At 48.0% G+C, this 24083-nt stretch overlaps 1 protein-coding gene across 1 annotated transcript; it reads left to right on the forward strand.

Moving 5' to 3' along the window:
- The first annotated feature begins 132 nt into the window (after window positions 1-132).
- On the forward strand, window positions 133-23735 carry stard9 (StAR-related lipid transfer (START) domain containing 9). The gene is made up of 31 exons (XM_057058332.1): window positions 133-390; window positions 1928-1997; window positions 3015-3131; window positions 7497-7613; window positions 7709-7741; window positions 7828-7889; window positions 8241-8350; window positions 9284-9426; window positions 9508-9575; window positions 9675-9772; window positions 9848-10054; window positions 10687-10784; window positions 10862-10939; window positions 11180-11257; window positions 11442-11621; window positions 12165-12216; window positions 12387-12512; window positions 13120-13202; window positions 13303-13364; window positions 13440-13633; window positions 13740-14214; window positions 14300-20347; window positions 20437-20634; window positions 20719-21049; window positions 21125-21212; window positions 21283-21446; window positions 21524-21588; window positions 21665-21867; window positions 22033-22112; window positions 22197-22355; window positions 22657-23735. Exons 1-31 carry the CDS (start codon window positions 344-346, stop codon window positions 22756-22758), a joined length of 9936 nt encoding a protein of 3311 aa, XP_056914312.1. The 5' UTR covers window positions 133-343; the 3' UTR covers window positions 22759-23735.
- The last annotated feature ends 348 nt before the right edge of the window (window positions 23736-24083 follow it).

Consider the following 24083-nt stretch of genomic DNA (forward strand, 5'->3'; position numbering starts at 1 on the left):
CATCAGCTGGATATTTAGACATAGATGTGAAGCGGAACCTCCGGCCTCCATACAGAGATTTAAATAATAACAGACTTGTTTAAAAAGAGGAGGAGCAGGGGAGTCTCCAGCAGCATCTCCTCCCTCCGTGTGTAGCAGGAAGTTTCGCTTCTCGTATCCAGAGTTGGAGAGAGACGCGGCGGGTGCGAGAGCCCGCGACCAGCCGGGGGAGGCGACTTGAGCTCCGGCTGACAGCACCGCCTCGACCCCTTCGAAAATGCCCCCAGACCGGATTCTGTCGCACGGGAAAGGTTATTTCACAGCCTCTCCGAATTGGCGAAGATAAACAGCGTGAAAAGCCATCATGGCAAACATTAAAGTAGCCGTTCGCGTCCGTCCTCCGAACGCAAGGTAAGTTCGGGTGTTTGGCTAATTAATGATCTGTTAGCTTCAAGTTCATTAATTAGAATTTTCAGGTTCTTTTTTCGGCTCCTCCTGTGGCTGCGTCGCTTCAGAACCTTTGGTCGTTGACTGCGAACTCTTACCTGTTTGTTGTATCTGGGAAGGATCTTTCTGTTTATCAGGATATAATGAGTGTTAATTTTGCCTTCTTAATAGAAACTTGAAGCTAGCTGATTAGCATGCTAATGCTGTGTTGCACAGGGGAATTATGACAACTGCTGTTGTCAGTGTTTGTCTAGTAATCATGTAAAACAGAATATAATCTGCATTTGTGGCTTTTTGAAATCCTGCATTCACTCCTCGCAACTGTGAAGTTATTCATTTTTAGACACTGAAGGTGCCACTTAACTGGATTAAATCAGCAGTTTTACTTTTTTGGTTTTTTTAATGAACACATGAACAGGGCCACGTGTTCTTTTTTGTGGCTCTATTTAAATAACCTGCGTCACTCTTTAATTGGATACCTCCATTGATGTTGGTGCGGTGGTCACATGATGCATGTAAATAACTTTTATGGTGGCATTAATTCCTCTGTTGAGTGAGGAGCACGTTTGAAAAAGTTCCCTCGTTTTACAATACCGTGAAATCTGCTGCCAAAGAAATGGAGGGAGGTTGTAAACCCACTCTGCTCCCCTGGACCGGTCCCACTTAAACTGGGAAAGTGCTCCGGCGTGTGGAAAAACAGGTCCCGTGGGTCCGCTGAGGTATATACATTAGCTTTGGGTCACTACAGTGGGAACTTAAAGGCCGCGACAGCAACACAACAACGAATAATTCAGGCCGGAACAATCGGCCTCCCTGGTGTTTAACATAACAAAAGGCTTTCTTATATGATGGGCACAGCTATGCAAATCTGGGCTTCCTGCTTTTCTCTTCTTTCTTTTTAAAGTGAAAGATGTATTTCCTTGCTTCCATATTTGAATCAGCGCCTGCTGTGCAACACAGATAACGGTAACCCCGGCCCGGCCCGGCCCGCTCCACTTCTCATTCACCCCCTCCACAGAATTGCATTGCTCTTTGTTTTAGGTGGCCGGTGAGCTTCCATTGCCCCTTCCCCTGAGTGTTTCCAGCTCTCCTCTGAGACTGAAGGTTATTGGTTTTGGGTCGTGCCACTTCTGGGGTTCCGGTGCGGTGAAACCCGATAACGGCGGCCCCTACCCCAGCAGAGCGGAGGGGGACCCGCAGCGATGACGCCGTCATCATTGTGATTGCCTCCGGTTCTGCGCACGTTGCGTCAGACGTGTACGGTCCAGCTGCCGAGGCCGGGACGACGCGCGCCGCCACAGCCAGGGCTCGTGCACGCTCTCGCGGTCGAGCACGCTACTTTCATTTGAATTTGAAATCCCGGCTCCAGCGCAGCCACACTTTTATTGTAAATACGGGTCAGGCGCCACAAAACAAGAGGATTCCGAGCCCGTTTTCATCCTCCGCAACTGCTGTCTGTCAGAAACGTGCCACAAGCATCTGATCTCGGTTCTGTTCGCAGGGAGGGTCCGGATGGAGGGAGGCTGGCGGTTCAGGTGGAGGACAAGCTGGTGAAGGTCCGAAACGTGAAGGTGAGGCCATCGCTCCAGCTCCTCTCTCTTAGCAGGAGCCTGGAATCATAACAGGATGTTTATAACTTTGGATCAGCCATTTCACTGTTGTTTCTCCGAACACACACACACACACACACACACACACAGATTGGGAGTCCACTGCTCTCTTGGCTGCAGTGCTAATAGATCTAAAAATAAAGCTCAACAAGGAAAAAGGACGAAGGTTTTAGGAAAGTTGGCTCCTCCGCTCGCTCATTTTCAAGGCGAGCGCGTTTTCAAAGAGCTTTTCGCACATTTGGAAATAATTATTGCAGCTACGGCGCCTCGCCAGTTGATATTTTAGGTTCCCGACCTGCAGTCAGTCTGGCAGGGTTCCAGGGCGTAACACCAGAGAACGTGTGCTTGATTACCCGAAGCTGAGATAGTGGGATGTGGCGCAGTTATACTGGTGGTACGAGGAGAGACTCTGCGCCCCCGCCCCCCCCTGCTGGGGACGGATCCACTTCTCCTGCGGGTCCCGTGGGAATAATTATTTATGGAAAGTGGGAAAACTCTGGAGTTAGAGAGAAGGAAGGAGTATTAGAGTTGGGCTAACTCAAGGCTCTTCCCAGGCCTTTAGCTTCAGCAGATCATTACTCTCTAATGAATTAATCAGTGTCTCCCACTGACTCTAATGTTGAGGCTCAGTGGTGTAAAGAGGTCAGGCTGTTCATGTTCTTCAGAAGGACAAAGAGAACTTTCATCCTCCACCTGAAAGCACCCAGATGGATGCAGAGTTCTGGGTTTGCCTTCCTTGTTTTCCTTTGTTATTTCACCGTAAGCAGAAAGTGGTTGAGTGAAGCGAGGCGGCTAAAGAACTTTGGGAGAACATGATAATGAATGGAAAAAGCTTACTGGCAGTTCCACGCCATCACAGTCCCATTAAGAGAAGCTCCAGTAGGCTTTTTAACACGCTGCCTTCTCATTCCAGCTCCTTTATTATCAGCAGAGGGGCGCTTTAGTCTTTAACGAATGGCTCTGTTTTTCTGTTTGAAGCTGGACGGACGCAGCGACGGTGCCGTGGATTCAAGAGAGAAGCTCCTCGAGTTCTGCTTCGACTACTGCTACTGGTCGGTGGACGCTGCAGACGCCCGCTACGCGTCCCAGGAGGAGGTAACTGCCTCTGCAGCCAAGCACTGATGGGGATTACCACCTGTTTTACCCCCCTGGTGGGCAGAGACACATGTTGCCTGTTGGGTAAATGTACGCCAGCACCAGGGTTGTGTGTGTTTTCACACAGATGGCCACAGGGATGTGATATCAGCTCCATCTGTTACCCACAAGCCTCTCTGCCTCGGACACGCTCCGACTCTTTTTCCTTTAATGTCCTGGCTTTGATAGGCCGATTAGGCATCTCAGCGTCGCTTTGATCGGGAGGGTGTCGCCTCGTTCCACCAGGAGAAAGTTTTCTGCTGCATTTAAACCTTCCCCTCCACTCCGCCATTGTTGTCCTCTGGTCAGCGCCGCCTTTCTTGGGTTTTAAAAAGACAGAACTGTCCTGGTCTCTGCGCTCTGCAGCCTAACACAACCGCTCTTCTTCTTCTTCTTCTTCTCTCCCCCCACTTTCTGGCTCCGGTTGCTGTATCCTCAGCATAATTGCATTCAGTCACGGCGGTGCAGATGCCACTGGACATATTTCAGCTGACCCCTCGTGGGTGGAAGGACGGCTCTGACGGACAGAGGCTGATTTAAATATGGCCCAGTTTTCCTTGAAGCAGAACTCTGGAACTTGTCTCTGTTGCAAAAGAACCTGGAGTTGGTTGTTTGTGGGTTCTGGAGCTAGTGAAAGTGTCTAAGCGGGTCCAGAAACCATGGCTCTTCCCTCCACACCCAGGAGCCTCCATCGGCTGGCTGCAGGGCCCTTTAATTGTGGGAGTGAGGGGGGGGATTGAGTTAACGGGGTGAGTTCACTGCACTGGCTGAAAGTGGGGAAAAAATCAGCGGTCTGGGGCAGAAAATGGTGAGATAAACTGATTAGAGGCAGAGAAAATGTGGGATTGTGAATTCCTTGGCTTGAGAGGGGAGGGGGGGGTCTGCTGTGCCCCTCTGGCCCCAGCCAAACTCACAGCTGCCTCCAAGTGATTTTTCGCAGTTAAATTTCATGGCAGAGACGTCACCAGTGGAGGATTGGCCCTGAGCACAAAGCTGTTTTTATAGTCGGAGTTCTCTTGCTGGGGGTTCTCCCTCCCTCCCCCCCCCGTCCCTCTGTCCACGTCCATCCTGTTTCTGGGTCTGTGTGTCAGGGCTGCAGAATAGTCTCTGTGTGCATCAGAAGGATCCTCCACATGTGAGCTCCCACTCCCCCTCCGCACTCCAGCCTGATTCCAATTATCTCCAAACTCCCATAAACCGCACGGTCTCTACGGAAACACCAGATCCATGCCATGTGGGTGCAGGGGGACTTAAGATAGCTTTTCAAAGACTTGGTCGCACAGACAGTGACTGGCTGCCACGGACTGGGGTCTCTCAGTCCCCCCCCCCCATCCACCTCCAAATATGGTTGTGATGTGATATTTGAAGCCTCTGCGTTGGTGTCAGTCGCAGTGAAAATATCCAGAAACGAAACCCGCGGCTCCCCCGTGGTCCTGGTCTCGTTCTTTTCTGTCCTCGTCTCCTTCCATTCCCATGTGTTCAGAGGCCTGAATAATGAAGAGCAGCAGATCTGCCCGGCCTGCATATTTCTGTCCGTCTCTGCTCCGATGCACGTTTGACCTACAAACACGGCCCAAGCGTGACGAGAGGGGACGTTTTGGACCCTAGCCAAAGGTTCCTCCTCTCTGTCTTGTGATTCTGGGTCTCCGTCCACTCACAACTTCTGGCCCTTGCTGGAGCTGAAAGGTGCGTTCTTGATCGTAATCACAGTTCTTGCTGTGTCTCTGTGGCCCAGTTGGGCAGAAACCAGCGGACCTCTGCTCCTGCTGCAGCTGTTGCTGGTATGCAGAGTTCTTGTTTAGCTTTTTTTCCCTGTTTTGATTCAGGAGGAGGAGCATCTGTAGTGGGAAAGTGGAGTGGTGGAGTCCTTCCCTTTGCCTGTTTGGCCTGCAGCCGTCGCCCCTGACAACATCTCACAGATTTACTCACTTGTTCGCTGCACATAAATACTTTTCCAGGGTTTGGTGAAGTGGGTCACGTAAAGCCAGAAATTGTCCTTTTCTGCAGTGAGTGATTACAGGACAGGACTCATGAAAGAGGCATTACAGCATCACTCTTTCACTTCTGTCTGCAGAACCCCCTCTCACCCACTGAGCTGCCACCCCCTTCCTCCTTTTTTCTGCCTTCCATTTTTCCCTTCCTCCCATCTCTGTTATGAGCTGATTAATTTAACTCCTGTACTAAACTGCATCTATGTTCACCTTTTCCTGTTTCATTGTTAGTTTGGTCTTTTCCCTCCAGAGTGAAGGAAGTCAATTTTGAGTTTTCCCCCCCGTCATGGTTCTCGTTTCCTCTCAACCACAATCGCAGAAACACCCACACGGGCACAAGCGTGTCTGCCTCCTGGGTTGCTGTAGATCTGCAGGTTTGGCTCTGGCTCAGCTGGGTTATGTTCAGGATTTTTCTGCTGCATTATTCCATCATTTGGAGCTCATCTGCTCTGCTGATGCACCTCCCAGTGCACCCTCCTCCTGCATATAGCTGCAAACTGGAGGTTGTCTCAGAGCGTGGGTGCACCCACACACACACGATCGAGTCTTGATCAAACTCGGTCTGATCGTTTTAATGTTGCATCTCCTTCTATTTCAACCCTCTCAGAGGTTAAACGGAGTTCATTCATCCTCCGGAGGTTCTGATAAGAGGTCATTCAAAGTGCTTCGCAAGGCTTTTGATGAAATAAACATGCAAAATGATGAACAAAGGAGGGAGACAAAGAGGCTGACATATAGAGAGGAGAAAAGAGGATGAAGTTCAGAGCTGGAGCACACGGTTGATGGGAAGTTCCTGCTCTTTGTACAAAGCCTGGAGGGACCTTCAGCTTTGCTGTAGCCACCAGAGAGTGAATTTCAGAGGGTCGACTTTAACAAGGCTGGCATTGATTCAATGTGTGAGGCGGGACGGAGCGTCTGTGTCTGTTTTTACACCATAGATGAAGACAAGACAGGGGTGGGGATGCTCTTTGTCTCGCTGTTGAGGCCTCCTTTTAGCTGAGAAGCAGGGGGCAACACGGGGAGGCCCAGAGTCACGAGGGGCTCACTTTCACACTTCATTAATGTCAGGATGAAGAGTCACTAAGAATTTTTGTGATGAATTGTTTTGATAAGATTAATTGCTAATTAAATTATTACACTCTTCATGTCTCGGTTAGTGGATAAGTCACATATACACTGCAATGATGAGACCTTGGATGTTTCTTAGCAGTTGTTGTTAGCTAATTTATAAGGTCACAGAGTAAAACGGCCATTGTGGAAGCGCTTTAACTGGTTGCACGTGACTGTTCTCCACTTATGGTTGTCTGGACGGCAGAGAAATAACCTAATGTGGGATGTGATGGTTCAGAACAGCGTTCGTTTTAGGAGACTTTTTGAAGGTATTCTTTTTTAAGCCATGATCAGTCAAGTCAGAGTTGATGCTTTTACCTTCGTCAGAGAAACTCTGCAGCTGTAGCAGCCTAACACAGGCTCACACACTTCACATTCCCACCATTTGTAATTGAATCCACAGGCTCCGCTCCAGCTTCCTGCTTTGCTCCCAGACACGGGAGGTTTGTTGAAACGATCGAGTGTTTGAGCCATCCCGGCTCTCTCCTCTGGGCCAGGCCTGGGGGGGCACCTCGCTGATCTTTCGGGCGTGTTGTGGTTTGTGGAGAATGTGCTGCGTCTCAGGTCTGGTCCGGATCAGGTTGCTCCTTCCAAAGAAAGTTTTGCCTTTGGACTTAATGTTTTGATTAGTGAAGTCAGATAGGCTTGAGAACTGGACTAAGGTGGGAACATGTAGGTAATAAAGGTATTTATTGTGCACATGCATGCAGGTTTCTTTCAAAAATGGTTTGACTCGGTCGTATGGTAATAATCTCCAGGCTCTGGGGCAAAGACTTTCAGATAGAAAAAACAAACAAGAGGCCTCAGCTGCTTGTTTTCAGTGGGAATCTCCTGGATCCCTGTCTAATCTAGGCACTTTAGGACAAGGATTATTTTTCCTGACTGTTTCTCTCTCTCACACACTCTGGAAAGCTGTTTAGAGCTGTTTTAGCTGACGGCCGCTTTCCTTACAAAAACAACAACACCTCCCCGCCAAAGCACCCGCAGACTAATAGTGAAATCTGCACTCCTGCCAAAACACAGTGTGATTAAGATCAAGGATTGCTGCTTGCACTGTAAACCCCAAAGTCCACCTGTTTCCTATTATCAAACACACGTTCAATGAGTTCACCTGTACACCTGCGCTCAGGTCAGGTCAGTGCTCTACTCGCTCATCAGTGATGTAATCTTCATGCATTTTTCTCTGTGCATCTGGGATTTTAGGGTGTGTTTTCATGTGTCTCAGGTCTTCCAGGACCTGGGTGTGTCAGTGCTATCTGGAGCGTCCGAGGGCTACAACGTATGTCTGTTTGCCTACGGCCAAACTGGATCCGGCAAAACATACACCATGATGGGAACGCCAGTGAGGAAGACATTGGAAAAAAATATATAACACACCTGTCTGATCGAACCAACCACATCAGAGCTTAACTGTTCTGTTTTTATCCCTGTTTTCAGGATTCCATCGGCCTGACGCCTCGAATCTGTCAGGTACGTTGGCGGATTCCTGTGTTTACCATAGCGAGCGCATCACAGGTGATATGCTGTGATTCTAATAGTTCAATCTTCTCACATAGGGTCTCTTTAGAGCTCAAGACACTTTTCCTGATGGACAGAACTCCAGCAGAGTAGAGATCAGGTACGGCGTTTTTGTGGCGTGTCACAGTTGCGACATCAGCACCAAACAATTCTGCTGCAGAGCTGCAGGCAGTACCTGCAGAACACAACAGGATTTTCTCGTCTTGTCCTCAGAACACCTGTTCAAAGCCAAAGGAATTGGAAATGCAAAGAATATAGACTAGACTAGCTTTTTTAGCATTCAGAAAGCTGTCCTATGGAAAACAAAGTGGACGCCCTTAACAGAAGGTCTGAAAAAAGATCCGTCTCTCGTGGCCCCAGTGGTCAGGAACTGGACGGTTGAAATGAGCATTAAACCATCCTTCCTTGGCTTTAAAATGAAGCAGGACACTTTATCCTTTTATCCCTGCAGCTTTCTGGAGATCTATAATGAGCGCGTACGAGACCTGCTGAGCCGAGAGCAGAAGAAGAGAGTCTCTCTGAGAGTCAGAGAACACCCCGAGAAAGGGCCCTATGTGGAAGGTGAGTTTCTGCCTCAGCTGCTTCTGTACTCGCCTCATACTTAGTTAATAATGTAACAGATCAAACAGTATTTTAGATTTTTATTGAAGGATTTCTTTGGTCTCTGCAGACTGTGGAATTCCCCCATTACTGATAGGGAAGTGAAACATTGTCAGCATTTAGTCCTCATAGTGATCTCTCAGGTGAAGGATTGGCTGTTGTGGCTGTTTCTAGCCTTGTGCCAGCGTCTCTTACTTTCCCTGATGTTTTCCCCCTCTTTCCTCAACCTCTGCATCTGTTTTTATCCTCCCCCTCTCATCCACACGCTGCTCCGTGTTTAAAGGGCCACATCCACTCATTGTCTGAATCAGGAGAAATCCCAGTTGACCAGAGGAAGTGAAGTCATTTCCTCGTGGTTCTAAGGGGACACACACATGCACACACACATACGCGTCAGACGCACGATCTCACACACTTTGCTATCTTTGTCTCTGTCTTTGATTCTCACTCGACAAACATTTATCTTTAAAGGCAGGAGTGAATGAGGACATTGCACCACCAGGAGTTTGTGGGCTGGATGTATTTTACAGCCACCTCAGCCATGATTGATGTGTGGAAGTGGAGCATGGTTTGCTTCTAGGCTGCTAAAAGCTGTTGGGAAAATGAAACGGATCAAACACCAGCCGTTCTTCAGACATGTTTCCTGTTTGTGTTTTTCCTCATATCTCGGTCCCTGTGCTTGTTTTCCCCCTCTCCCCAAATCGTTTGCTTGTTTGCTAAAATGTGTAACCTGATGTTAACATTCTTCCACTTTATGGGATTTAGTTTCTTTCATCTTTAATTTAAGTGTGTTTTAAGGAGGATTCGGCAGAGTTATAGGGCCACTTCCTGAAATCCATGCTGTTGGGTATATATTGCTCAGTATTCTTAGCCTCTACGTCTGTTCCCCATCAGATTTGTCACAGCATGTGGTCACAGACTGCAAGCAGGCCATGGACCTACTGGAAGAAGGCATCACCAATCGAATCACCGCAGCAACCCACAACCACGATGCCAGCAGCAGGTCCCACGCCATCTTCAGCATCCAGTACTCGCAGGTCATCTGTCCCAGACCTGGGGTCGCATTACGCCTTCTGATCGCTCAGCATTCTGATTATTCCTTGTGATTGTTTTCACAGGCAATTCTGGAAAACAACCTTCCCTCTGAGATTGTGAGCAAGATAAATTTGGTGGACTTGGCTGGAAGGTAAAAGTCTTCAATCTTTGATTCAACAAACCTGCCCCCTGGTGGCGGAAGATGACCGTTTAATGACAGTGAAATTCACCGTCACCGTGTGCCTGACAGTGAGCGTGCAGATCCCAACTACTGCAGGGACAGACTGACAGAAGGCTCCAATATCAACAAGTCCTTGGTCACCCTGGGTATCGTTATATCTGCGCTGGGTAGGCATCACCTTCTTCTCTGACATAAATACATAAATTCCTCAGATTAACGGGCCGTGCCTGTCACACTCGCAGCCCAGAACTCCCAGATGTCGAGCAGCTGTCAGAGCATCAACAGCGTGACCTCTGAGGGCGACGGCAGCACGTTGGGAAGCCACAGCAGTTCCCTGTCCGGAGGAGGCGGAGGGAGGAGACACTGCTTTGTCCCCTACAGAGATTCAGTCTTAACCTGGCTGCTGAAGGACAGCCTGGGTGGCAACTCAAAGACCATCATGATTGCAAGTGAGGCAGATATCAGCAGTAGGACGACGATGGCCTGGATGTGACTTGAGATATTTTTGATATCCTTATTAGGAAGTGCATTAGTGTTTTTAAGTTGTTGGCTGCTGGATTGCATTGAAATGAGCAGCTTATAAGTAATGAGATGGAAATGCTAATACATGTATTCATCTCCTCGTTCACTGACTGTTGGTAATTTTCTTCTTACTGGACTCTCGGTGTTCTCAGTATTTCTAAGCCCATTTCAAATTCTGCTGCTAGGCTCCAACTCCAACAGATAGTCACACATCTTGCTCATTTTAACCCTGTTGCACCAGCTTCGCATTAATTTTAAAATTCACTTTTGGAGCCCAGCTGTGGCTGTCTGTTCTGAGTCTCCTTCTTGCCCTCCGGACACAGAACCAAGATATCTGTTCTCTGCCGAGAAGCCTTTGTCTCTTCAGACAGGCTTTCCATTTGCTTCTTTGATTTATTTTTAATCCTGTGCGTTTCCCTTCTACCTCTTTTTCTCAGGTTTTATTTGTATTGCAGTAGTGTTTATACATGTCTGTAAAGGGGTTTCTTCAGATGTGATCTGCATGGCAGTTTTAAACAGGTCACTCTGTCCTTTAAGTGCTATTGGGTTTGTGTTGCAGCGGTTTCACCAGCTACTAGCAGTTACAACGAGACCCTCAGCACCCTGCGGTACGCCGCCCATGCCAAGAATATAGTTAACAAGCCCCGCGTTAATGAGGTCAGTGGCTGTTTGCCGTTTGATGGCGAGAATTGATGTTTGATCCAGACGTAATAGAGCCTTTGATTTTCATGCAGGACGCCAACGTTCGGCTCATCAGGGAACTGAGAGAGGAGATTGACAGGCTGAAGAGCATGCTGCTGAGCTTTGAAATGGTATGTGAGCCCAGTGAAAGTCTCAGGCCCCAGCGAGTTTACCCTCATAGTGCAGTCAGTCCACGAATCAAAGCGATTTCTGTGTTGGAGGACTTTGTAGCAGAGGTTTAATACATGCTTGTCATGGTGACATTTTAATAATCCCTTGGATGGTAAAGATAATTCTGCATTGTGAAGACTGTGACATTTTCCATCTGCACAGCGCACTGACAGATCTTTTTCCCCCTTCTTGACTGACAGCAGCGAAATCTCAGCCCATCCCTGAGTGACGACAGGGATGGAAATCTTTCCGACATCGTGCTGCAGAACGAACTGAAGGTAACAGCAGATGACACCTGCCCGAGAAACGCATCGAGCTGTCCTCATTCCATATTCATTAAATGCTTGTCTTTATTTGTAAAATAAACTGGGGGAGAAAATATGAGAAAATCAACCCCAGAGGTATATTAGGGCGAATTCAAAAAGGATTTTCTATTGTCTTCACTCACCTGGACCTCTTCAGGTGGAGCAGCTGACAAAGGACTGGTCAGAGAGCTGGAGAGAGAAGAAGGAGCTCCTGGAGAAGTACAGCGTGGACATTAACAGAGACCAGGCCGGGTTCCTCATCAACTCCCTCCAACCGTACCTGGTTACCATGGACAGAGATGTCCTCAGCACAGGAGTTGTTTTCTACCACCTGAGGGTATGCTGATGCTTCCACGTGTGTTCAGGAAAAGCAATATTTTAATGTTTTGCTGTATCCCAACACTTTTTCACATGGCGGAGTATTTGTAGGAGTAAATGTTAGACTCTACACATTTGTCTGTCCATAATGCTGCGCACTCACACAACCTGCTGTTCTCTGTATTTGCTCTTTTTTCCAGCTCTCCAGTTTCTGATTTGTCACCCTCCTCACTGACAACCTCTTATGCATCCACTATATTCTTCCTCCTCCTCTCCCTTTTTTCCTCTCTGTTTGCTGCGAGCTCTCTTGAGAAAAGGTGCGTGCCTGCTGTCTTTTCTTTCCGAGCGCTCTCCAACTGTCCCGTCGATCTCCTGTCACTCTCCGTGCATGCGTGTCTCGCGCAGTGCTCAGTAGGAATGAGGCTCGTAGGTCTGAGGCCAGAACCCAGGGGAATCTGCACTGTTCTGATACTGACAATGACAAGTGTACCCCAAGGCCTGACGGTTGCCCCCTTTCCTGCATCTGAAGAGCAGAATACTGAATATTCTTCTCACCTCACAGGAAGGAATTACGCACATTGGCCCTCAGAAACAGGTCCAAGAACCTCAAATAGGTATTTTTGTTTCCACATTTCTTCTTTTAATTACCAACAAACATTTTCTTTTCAGCTTTATTTAAAGATCTAAATTCACGTGTCCCATTCATGTGTTTTTAAATGCAGCACTGACACTTTTTAAGCAGTGAAGTGACTGCACTGATTGTGTTTCTGCATTCTGTTTTTAGTCCTGCAGGGTAACGCAAGCTGTGAGATTGAAAACCGCGGTGGCGTGGTAATGCTCAAGCCGTTGCCAGGCTGCATCTGCCTGCTAAACGACCGTGAGGTTACTGAGCCCTGCAGACTGGCTCAAGGTCAGTTGTCCTCTGACACGCTGTCTTTTCCTCTTCACAGCTTTAGGTACATTTATCACTAATTGGAATTTCGGGAGGTAAATGAAACTTCAAAAGAGGCTGTATCACATTCTTGTTATCTGATCTCTGCAGTAAAGTGAATATAAAAGCATGCTTTTTTTTTTTTTTGCTTGAAATGAGAGATCCGTCAATAACGACATCAGGAGACTAATGCAGTTACATTAATGTGCCTGGAGCTAGATTTCAGGCTTGCATGTGCAGTTTTCAGAGAAAATGAGGACAATAAATCGGAGCTGAGCAGCTCCCGACTCAGGTCATGTAATCGCTGCAGAAGTTAGAAATGAAATATAGGTTAATGTGCAATTATATGCATGAACCTGAATGTGCTGAGATCGTGGTTGATAACATACTGTATGTGGGTTAATGTACAATTTTATATGCATGCTCGGTGACAGGAGCACCAGACCTGCTCCATAATAAACACACGAGAGTCTATTTACACTCACACCACCCCAGTCATACTCTAGCATATTTTCGGGAATTCACATCTGCACTGACACTGAACGTAGACATGAAGTGTGACTAAAAGCCTGTTTTCTGTCCACAGGGATGGTGATTGCTTTGGGAGGAGTACACAAGTTCCGCTTCAACCACCCTGCAGAGGCCACAATCCTGCGGGAACGCAGACGGGTACATGACCCTCGAATGCGATTTATGCCTTTATTTTACATTATAGTGGCGATAATGTAAACACATGTTTTTGAACTAATAGTTTTCTCACTCTTCTCAGGCCAGTGAAGTTGGCATGAGTTGCACCTACATAGACCTTTGCCCGCTGACCCCTGATGACAGGTATATACAGCCCGTGAATGTCAGTGTGCTCACTCAACCTATATTTCACCCCAGGCCTAATTGTCTGTTCCACAGCATCAAAGAAGCAGAGATCCAAGGGCAGCTGGATGCCCCCATCTCACATGCTGAGGAGCCTTCTGTCAGGCAGCATGTGGAGGTGCAGCAGCGCTACGTGGAGAACCTGCGACAAGAGATCCAAAATGAACAGAGGCGAGCTGAAAGTGAGCTGCAAAGGGAGCAGGCGCATCTCCAGCAGCAACACAGCGAGAGTGAGTGCTCCTTTAACTCGTACAGAAATATGGTTAGGTCCATGAATACATGTAAAACTGTGTCAGTTTTAGAATACTGACACATTTTCTTGTTTTCCAACATTAGTCCAGCAGTGGATTTCACAGGAAAAACAGCGGCTGGAGGCAATAGAGCTTAAAACCCCCCTCCAGGACTGTGGAGTTCAAACAGAACTGATCCCTGCAGCTCTGCTGACAAGTCAGTCATCTGAGGTTCCATCAGGTCAGACGATGGTTCTCCCCTCCTTGGTGGTAAGGGCCAGGAAGAAATTGGTTCAGGAGGAGCTGTTAAAGTATCACGCACTCTGCCGCGCAGAGAGCCGCATCCATCGGAAGAGATTACACTATCAGCTGGAGCGGATCGCTCGCAAACGCCACCTTTTGGAAGCTAAGAGGGAGCTGCAGCGGTTGGAAAAAACCTTGTCCACAGGGTCAGAGAGCCCAGAATATCCTGAGCTGGAGTCCAGCTCAAAGCTCAGAGGAAGAACATCTGTTTCTCGTAGACACTCGTTCTCAGCAGAACTTTTGTCCCGCCTCTATCCACAGAAAACTCCACTTTTCAGGTAAGCATCTCGAGCCGTGAGCCAAAACCAGTACAGTGCAGTTTATATGTGGTTTTCATGAATGCTATTTTCCTGTCTTTGTCAGACACTTTCTGAAAAAGAACCGGTCTATTGAGCGGTGGCCGGACTCTTCCACAGACTCTGGTTCTTCTGCCTGCAGAAAGTGGGTTTCCGATGAGTGCCTTCCTCGACAAAGAACTCAAAGTTGTTCTGACGCAGGTGTCCTGGGACACAGTCAGGGTGAAGTAACAACCTCTGAAAGAGGGGAGCACTCAGCTCAGCCTTACAGGGAACGTCCAGAGCGCAAACCCCTGCTGCCAAACAGAGAGCTTTTATTCAAGAAGCAAGATCAGAGTTCAGTTGTCCTTAAGTCACCTGTGGGAATTTTCCCCAGAAAAGAAAATATTCAAGGACCCCCACCCCACAAACCTAATTCGCAGTTTGAACCTCAAACAGATGCAGAAGACAGGAAACCCGAAATCACCAGAAAGACTCTGCCTCATTCTATAGGACCCAAATTAAAAAACGTTCTTGCCAAAGTTTTGAAAAAGCCCTCAGCAGGTGTAAATGGACCACGAGGCACCAAGAATTTGGGAAGGTTGTCTAGTAAATTCCAGTGGAGACAGAGAAGAGACCGGAGCCTTAATGATGCCAGGATGAGCCGCAGCAAGTGTACAGTTAAAACCGCTGTATCATGTGAGGAACTTGACCAGAGGGATCCATTTGAGCATGTCAAACAGAGACGGTGGCACAGCACCGAGGCTTTGATGATTAAGACCAGCAGGTGGGTTGAGAGACAGCAGGGACTGTCCAGATGGGAAGAAGAGCCAGAAGACAAGAATGAGGCAACATCGGACTGCGAGAGCCTCTTCTCTCTGGATTCTTTGTCATCTGCTTATGCAACAGCCCTGGCAGAGCAGCTGAGACATGAGGAGGCAGCTTACAGCGACGCAGAAAGTGAAGACAGTCAGATGTCTGAAGACTCCCTGGCTGTGGGCAGTGTCAGAGACTGTTCGAAGACAAAGAGGCCGGGTCCAAAAATGGCGCGATCGTGCGCTCCGCTAACAGGCGGATCCTACTTATCTAGGCAACATGGATTGAAGGAGATCGGGTTAGACTGGGAAAGTGGCCAGACACCTCCACTCATCTCAGCTGAGGTGTACTGGAGCCAGCAAGGCTCGTCAAAAGTACAAAGACCCGGAGGTACAGTATCAAATTCTGCTTCCCAAACTACACTTGCGGTCTGTGAATTGACCGAGGAGATGGGAACTGTGCAGACTACATCAGCGGTCATTCCCTCTCCTGAGAGTAAAAAGAGAGTAAACGAGCCAGAAAGTGTCACGGTGCTGACTGATGAATGGTCCTCCACCGATGCAGCAGACAGTGCCAGGATTCACAGGAATTCTCTGACTCTCCCACAACAAATTATGTGCAAGGATGTAGGCGGCAACAGCAGTTCTAGTTCAACCAGTACAAGCCTGCCAGGCTCTAAAGGCAGACCAAGAAGCTGTAGCCCAACGTCTAGCCGCAGTGAGGACGTAGATGTGGAAGGGCAGGAAAACAGTGTTGAGGATGCAAAGAACACACCAGTAACATTTGATTTTCAAGATTGTGAGATTATAACTCCAAATGCTGACCCGAAGGATGTGGTATGCCAAGTAGGGCATGCGGAGAGTCACAAAGAAAATGTTAGTAGAGCTTCCATGGCAGTTGGCAACATTCGTCTAGTAACCTTAGTGACCTTGGATAGAACAGATTTATCATCTGAGTTTCACCTCACTGAAAATACATCACCAGAAAAATCGATTCCTGTTTCCTGTAACACACAGGATGTGATCTCTGATGTGGTTCCATCATCTAATAGTGTCAACTGTATGTTGAGGCCGTCGGTCAAGGCTTGCTCCACCAGTCCTGCAGATCAGGAACTGCTGGACAAAATGTCTGATGCCAATATTCCCTTAAAATCTTCAGCTGAAGCAGATGGTGCAGAAGGATTTAAAAATGTGCAGCCATGTGGCTTTAGTAATACGAAATATGTATTATTTTTAGGGAAAAATGCATCAGATGTGATTGAATGTAAAGAGTTTGAGCAGCACATGGAGCTACAGCAGGAGTCTGTTAGATCAACTTCCAGAAAGAGGAACAAAAAGCAGCAGGATGTTCCTGTAAGCGGTCTAAAAATGCCAAAAAGGAGCGACAGCAGTGAGTCCTGCTCTGTACCACCTGAGAGTCAGGAAGGTATTTGGCAAAATAACAATAATAATTTGAGTGATTTGAAGGAGGACGAGTCCTCTTGTGTTGACTGTGGTTCTGATTCCATCAGAAAGGAACAGGATTGTCAGATCATCGATACTTCTAAATGCAGGGACATTAGCTCTCAGAGTGATACTGCTACTAGCCACAAGAATGTATCTAATGGACAAAATGCAACACTGAAGGTATGTGGAGAGCAGGGATTCCAGAGTGATAACCACATAGAAAATCAGCAGTTTATACAACACATCTGCAAGTCAGATGCTATTTGTAGTGCTATTGACCTGAGAATCTCACAAATGGTGAAGGAGCATCAGAGACAGTCGCTGTCTGTTAATGACGACGCCAAGAAAAGCAGGAGTCACAGCACGGATGTTTTATCATCATCTGCATGTGGATGTGACAGACACAAGAAAGCAAAGCTCGCAGATGATGATGATGATGACAAAGAGACTCCTGTCGCTGATCAGCAGCACTCACAGACGAGGATAATGAGCGAGAACACGTCTGTCAAAAGTGAGCGCTTTACATCCGACTCGCCAGTTATAATGAAGGCTGGCCACAAGAGTGACATGCTGAAATCTCCTGAAGTAGCACAGATGTTGGATCTCACTCAGATTTCTTCAGTTCTGATGTCGGACTCCACCGAAGGCAATCCAAACATTGAGACCAAAAACCTCCAGTCAGATCCCTCTTTCCATGAAGGGTCCGACCCCTCTGGAACAACTGCAGGTAGTGACTCATCTTCAGCAGCGAGAAAATGCTTTGATTCTGACAGCAGCACTGTGGAAAAGGACACTCTATTTCAGGAAGTGAAGGATTTTCAACAACAAAAAGCAACTCAAACATGCTTGAACAAAGAGGACCCTCAGATCCAGTTCCACCCTGCATGTGTGAACACTAATTGCTCAGACATCCATCAAAAATTCAGCACCCGCTTCAGTGATACCAGAGCAGATTGTGGGTGTAAGCATGTCTGTATGGATGCTGCATCCCGCTTTGAAGATAAACACTGTTCATTAACATTGAGGATGATTCAACAACATTTCCAAAACAGCCCTGGATCACGTCCCTGCGCAGCCGTATCAACATTATCTAGCAGCGCAAATCCCAGAGAACACCAGCAGAACACTCCAGTTAAGGAGAATTTACCCGTAGATGGGTTCATACTTGTTTCTGATTGTAATCAGAGTTGTGGATTGGACCAAGCAGCAACATGGAAACCAGCTCAGAACCAGTTCAGCTGTCTAAAGAGCCATTCCAGTAACTCTGCTGAGACTCACGTGCACGGCACGAAATATGGCAGGAAGGGTTACAAATATGTATCGGATGGCTGCAACGAAGCATCCGCCTGTCATTCTGTAGAGGAGAACGCAAAGCATGAAGGACGGGCTTCTGACTCTATCCAGGCGCAGCAGAAACCCCCCCCAGGAAACCCTCCCCAAAATACAAGAGAACCTGTGATGTCTGGACAGTTTCAGCTCAGTCTGTCCGATGATGAACGGAACATTCTCGCTGTTGGCTCTAAAAAGGTGAAAAGATTCAGGCGATCTCACATCCAGACTCACCCCCCCTCTTCCACTGAGTCATCCCTGAAATCATCCGACGAGGATGACGGAGGCACCAGGGTGCACCCCAACAGACTCCCGACTAAGTGCGTGATCTCCCAGTGTGGAAAACAACAAAAGAGGCAGTTTAGAAATGCCGATAATTCTGCCCCAGTTTCACCGACTCAATCTGAAATGAAAGCATGTAACAGCGACAAAAATAGCATCCAAAAAAGACATTCTTTACCCCCTCAAGCAATGTCACAAAAGGCAACTGTAGATCAAAACATCCTCTGTGCAAAGAAAGCTGAAGATCAGCATGCACTCAAGTCTCAGGACTCGCTCATGCGTTTCGCCTCCAGCGACATCAACCCTTTTGTTCATCAGTGGCGAGACGGCGTCACAAATCAACACTGCTGCAGGAACCAGGCGTTCGGCAGCGCCGCTGACCTGACCTGCAAATCTCCTCTGCTGAACAGCGCCGAGAAGCGCATAACCAGGTGCTGCAGCGTGGACAACGGCCTGAACGGGCAGAACTCGCCCTTCAATTCTCATCTGAGCACCTATGCCACCAAGAAGGGGCTGTCCAGTACACTCAGCAGTGTGGAGGATTATAGGGACAAAGCAGCTGACCTCAGACAGGCTCCTGTCGATGCCCGCAGTCAGCTGACCGTCGCCTGTAAGTCTTCCAGCAACGAGATAATGTTTATGTACTCATCCGAGCAGGAGTCTGCTGAAAATAACGACCAACCAAAGGCAACGTGTGAACACGCAACTCAGACGGAGCGCTGCCTGCCTGGTAACGGGGGAAAGGCTTCAACGGGCCGAGAGCGGCACAGGAGGAGTAAGACTGATTTACCCGCAAGGCAGAAAACCAAATGTGATGTCAGAGAATCTCCGACATGGGCCAGCATGGAAAGCATGTCTGTCCACCTCTCAAAGCTGATCGACAGCACCTCGGATCTGCTGGGGGACGTGCAAGGAATGAGGTCGGGGGAAGCCATCAAGGGTAGAGCGAGGAGGAGCGGAGGCCTGTGGAAAATCTGCGAATTTAACAGGAGAGATGGCTCCACTCAAACCCCCATAGATGTTGGGATCCAGACTCAAGAGCCTACAGAGCCAGGAGAGAAGATGGTGGCCACTGAAAAACCCAAATCTCATCAAATCAGCTTGGTCGTCAAGGTGATTGGCTCCCAGGCCGTCAGCGTGTCTCTAGACGAACAGGTGGAGCAGGTGACCTCTGTGGTGAGTTCTGTCACGACCGGTCCTGTAAAAGCACCTGTTCAGAAGGTCTCGGCTGAAAGAACATTAAAATCTCCATCAAAGCAAAACCTGCGCGATGAGCCGCGGTCCAAAAACGTTACAATACCTCAAAATCCATCGCTTTGTTTAAAGCAGCAAACCACGTACACAGACCGCGCATCGTCTCCGATACAGACTGTTGGACCAAGAACACACCTGAGGCGTAAAGAAAGCCCAACGCTTCCTTTGAAACATCAGGAGAGGACGAAGGAAAGTGTCGCCGAGGCGTCTGACACACACTCATTGTGCACTTTCTCAGTGGCCGATCCGATGCCCAAACAGGACGCCGATGTCTCCTTGTCCAAATCAACCTCAGTATCACTTGAAAGGGTCAGCGAGATAACTGCAAATTATTCTGACAAGTGTTCTTTAGGCTTCGGCTTATCAGACGACGGATGTACGGACGCTGAGCCGGGCAGCGCGGCAGAAAAACACGCGTACAATCATATCTCTCCCATTCTAAGATCCACTGATGTTAAAGAGCAGAGAAAGGCAGGTCACGATGTGGGATATGTCAGTTATTGCTTTGATCCCTACCATCCATCCCCAGGCAGTAATGGGCAGCTTCAGGAGGATGACGTGTTCTCACTGGCACCCAGTGAGTGCAACACGGAGGTTCTCGTGAACCTTAAACCCACCGTCGGCGTGTCCCTCTGTCGGGACCACCAGGTGGTTCCAGAAGATCTGCCGTTGCACAACAAGTTCACCAACTGGTCTGGTATCAACCACCAGGAATCCCAGCAACCTGTTAGACTAACCAAAGTTCTCACCAAAGACCCTAATGGCGACAGCTCTCCCGCGGAGCCTTTAGCACGGGCTGATCGGACAAAAGAGATCGAGCGGCTGCGGCAGGAGAGGGAGCAGGTCATGGCGACGGTCAACCTCGGTCTGAACCCAACGCCCTTGACTGTGGAGCTCACAGAGGCCAAGCTGCACTATGGCCTTGGAGAGACAGATGCCCTTTTAAAGGCTCTGACGCCGAGATCCACAGGAGAGCTGGAGGCTCCAACCAAACAACAGCTGTATGAGAAGTGAGGATACATTTGAATGGAACCTTTGATTTATTAATATAAATGAGTGCATTGGTCGCATTGTCTCCTCAATTTTTGCAACCTTTCAGGCACCGCAGGAGCATCGCGGGGTCGAGGCAGGAGAGGGGAGAACATCTCCAGTCGTGTCACAGAGCACGTAGCTTGAGTCCCGGCAAACATCCACGGGCCGTTTCACAAGAGGCCACTTCCTCCTCCAAGGCCGGGACGCCCAGTCGACGTAAAGAATACCTGCAGCAGCTCCGGCAAGAAGTGATCGACAGCAGCAGGTACGGAACCGATGCCAGGCTCATTTACTGGCCACGTTAATAACCAGCGATTGAAGTCAACGTTGTGATTAATCTCCGTCGCAGAGTTCCAGACCCCCCACGGGCGGGCGGCCAGTGTCCCTCTGACATTGAGCAGCTTTTGAGGGACTACGGCCGAGCCCGGGAGGAGGCCAGGACCGAGATCGCCAAAGCCCGAGAGCGACTGCGGGAGAGGACCGAGCAGGAGAAGAGGAGGCTTCAGCAGCAGGCGGCGTCTCGGGAAGCCAAGGAGGAAGTGAGGCATCGGACCAGAATCAGCAACAGCACCTTGTGTACAGGATCCAGCTTGAGCCTGTCCTCCGGACCCACATCAGGGTACAACAGCGGCAACAATACTCACCTGCAGCAGAATAACGGCTCACTTCTGACTGGACAGGTGTGCGCAGCACCAGAACAAGCAGCTGCACGTAGTTGTAGCTGCAGTTTGGTCACCATGTTGCTGCTTCTGTAGGTCGGTGGGCTGCAGGACGCAGAGCTGAAGGTCAGGACGCAGCCTCCCGCAGGTGTGACGAAACGAAGAGCCTGGCTGTCAGCTCACGGTGAGGATTGAGCTCTACAATTGTTTTAGGCTAATAATTTCCCACTGAAACGGAATCTGCGTGTTGTTAGATCTTCATTTTGAGCCCCCCGTCCCAGTCTTTGAGCCCCTCATGACCTCATCTCCATCGCTGGCCTGTACACGCCGCCGCACGGCCTCCTTTGGCTCCTCCTCTTCTATATCCACAACCTACCAGGATATCTCATCCGGTCTCCTCACTCAAGCATTGACGGAGGTAAAAACAGCCGATTTTATAAAATCCAAAAACCCAGTTTACTCTCTCAGACAGCTGAATAGGTGCTCCATCCACAGGTGCGCCTGGCTTCCTCAGGGGATTTGAACAACCTGCTCATGGGCAAGGCAGCAGCCGGCTGGAGGTGCGCTCACTCCCTTTTATGGACCTTATCTGTATCTTTCTATGTGTTTGTAACCAGTTGGCCTGTGTGTGTTCAGGTACCAGGGAGAAGAACGAGGTGTCCACGCCTACCACAGGACTTCCTCCAGTACATCTGTCCACGGTTTTCTGGGGGCCGGGGAGCACGACAGACCCCTGGAGAGGGTGTGGAGGACAGTCTGCCAGCTGTCCAAGATCCACATGTTTAATCAGTCGGTCCGTTCTGTGTGGACACGACCACTAGATGACAGCACTCAGCTGGGTGAGCAAACATGTCTCTTTGGACCCACAAAACAGACTATTTAAAGTTCTAGGTATTGTTGGGATCTGCAAACGATGAGCAATGGAACTACTTTTCAAGAATTAGTGACTGAGCCTGAAGCAACTTTGCTCGTTCTGACGCGTTTCCCTCTGTGTTCCTGTTCAGTTTACATCCTAACAGATCCGTCCAGCTGCCACCTCAGCCAGCCGAGGGACTTCTGCTGCCTCAGCACCCAGTCCAGACAGGTAAAAACAAGCAGGTGCTGCTGGTGCTCATGGCTGAAGCTGCTGTTCCCAGGGCTTTGGTGACATTTTTAACCTTTCCCTTAGGCCGGTATGTGCGTGCTGGCCATGCAGTCCGTGTTTGAGGAGTCTCTGCCTCGTCCCAGCGTGGACGCCATCCGAGGGGAGATGATGCCAAGCTGCTTCGTCCTGCAGCCGGTTAGACGAGGTGGACGGGAAGCCACCAGGGTCATATACCTGCTCCAGGTGCGGTTTTGGGATCTGCATTAGTTGGGCAGATGACACTAGGCAGGAACTTTGGAAATTTAGGAATGTTACTAATTATCTGAGCAAGTTTGGGGTTTTGCAGTACAAAAGAGAAAGAAATCAGGACTTGAAGTCCCAAAATCACAGAGGAAACAATCATATGCATATTCTGGTGGAACTTTAGGGTTACGTCACAGGAAGTAAATAAACCCTGTGTCACCTTCAGTATGGACGTATCAGTACAAAACCTGTCATTTGGCATTAAAAAGTGGTGTCTTTATAGTGGTTTGTTGTTTTCCAGGTGGATCTCGGAACTCCATCATTCCCCCCCCGACTGTTGGATACTGTTGTCAGGAGACAGGCGGCTGTTGTTGCCGATCTGGACGTCCTCCTGGCTTCATAAATCCAGGGGATGAAGTTAGCAGTGAGCACTTAAACTGTCTCCAGAATGGAGTCTTGAGAATTTGCACCTGTTGTTCCGTGTTATAAGCACTGTTGTTGACCAGTTACCAAGCTGACGCAGCTTTTTTTCAAATGAAGTTATTTTTATAAGAAATGTTACAAATGTTTTTTTCTTTTTTTATATATATATAAATGCGCCACAATCTGCTATTTTACCAAAGATGGACGTGGTCCGTGTAGTGGAAACCAGTAGCTCGTTTAAAAGATTTACAAGGACAGAATGTTTTGTTTCAAGGACAACGGAAAGAGAAAAAATAGCTAAAGTCAAAGCTAGTCAGAGAAGATCAAAGGCAGCATGTTTGTTTTTATTGGTTTGCTACTTGTCTATGCAAAGTGTGGACTTTTCTCCTGCTTTTATATGTGAAGGGATTTTCTCAGACAAAAAAAGATATGAAAAAAGCCATCTATGCTAAAAAAAAAGATATTTAAATTCAGCTTTATTTATGTGTCAAAATGTGTTTAAATGTATGAAGGTTTTCACAAACACTGTTTAGCCCTGAGTTGCTTACGTGTCTGTCGCATTAACCACTGGTTCATATGAAACTAAAGCTCACAATGTTGTTACGACTCTCTGAAACAAAAAAAAATGGCACCAGCTGCAGCTGACCCTCACCCCCCCCCCCCAAAATACTGAGCTGCAGTGAAACACGGTACCCCAAATCACACCAGCTCAGGTTTGAGGGCCGTTGTTGCCTTCTGTTGTTGAATGTGTTGTTACAGTGTATTTTTTTATATATTGATGAAGCGGTTGTTTTATTTTTGTTTACACACTTGAGAAAAAGCAGGACAAAGAGGTGAAGCCATAAAGTTTGTTGTGTGCAGCTGCAGCGCTCTTTAGGGACTCAAGATGATCTCTGCAGAACCAAAGACAGAATTAAAGAGCGCGTGGTAACGTCGCATTGTCTATATTTAAATCCTCCCGTTGTGTTTGTGTTTTTTGTAAATGTTCTCAGCCTCCTGTTGCGAATAAGAACAACATGTGGCCAGCTTGGCTATTTTTAAAAAGAAAAAAAAAAAAAATTTAAAATAATTTTAAAGTCAATTGTCGCCATTATTTTGCGTGAAACAGCCATAAAACTCAAATGTTTCAAGATAAAAGCAACAATTAAATCTCCTTGTTCTTTTAAACAATTTAACTTAAAAATGGAATTAAATAATAAAGATGGCTTGCAAATAAAGTACACTGACTACTATTTAACTTATTCGTTTTTTGTTTTTGTTTTTTTAGTTAACTGTTTTTAAAGTTTACTGTTGTGGATTGACGTC

This window comes from Takifugu flavidus, chromosome 16 (genome assembly GCF_003711565.1).
Source record: "Takifugu flavidus isolate HTHZ2018 chromosome 16, ASM371156v2, whole genome shotgun sequence".
In the NCBI taxonomy this organism is placed as follows: Eukaryota; Metazoa; Chordata; class Actinopteri; order Tetraodontiformes; family Tetraodontidae; genus Takifugu; species Takifugu flavidus.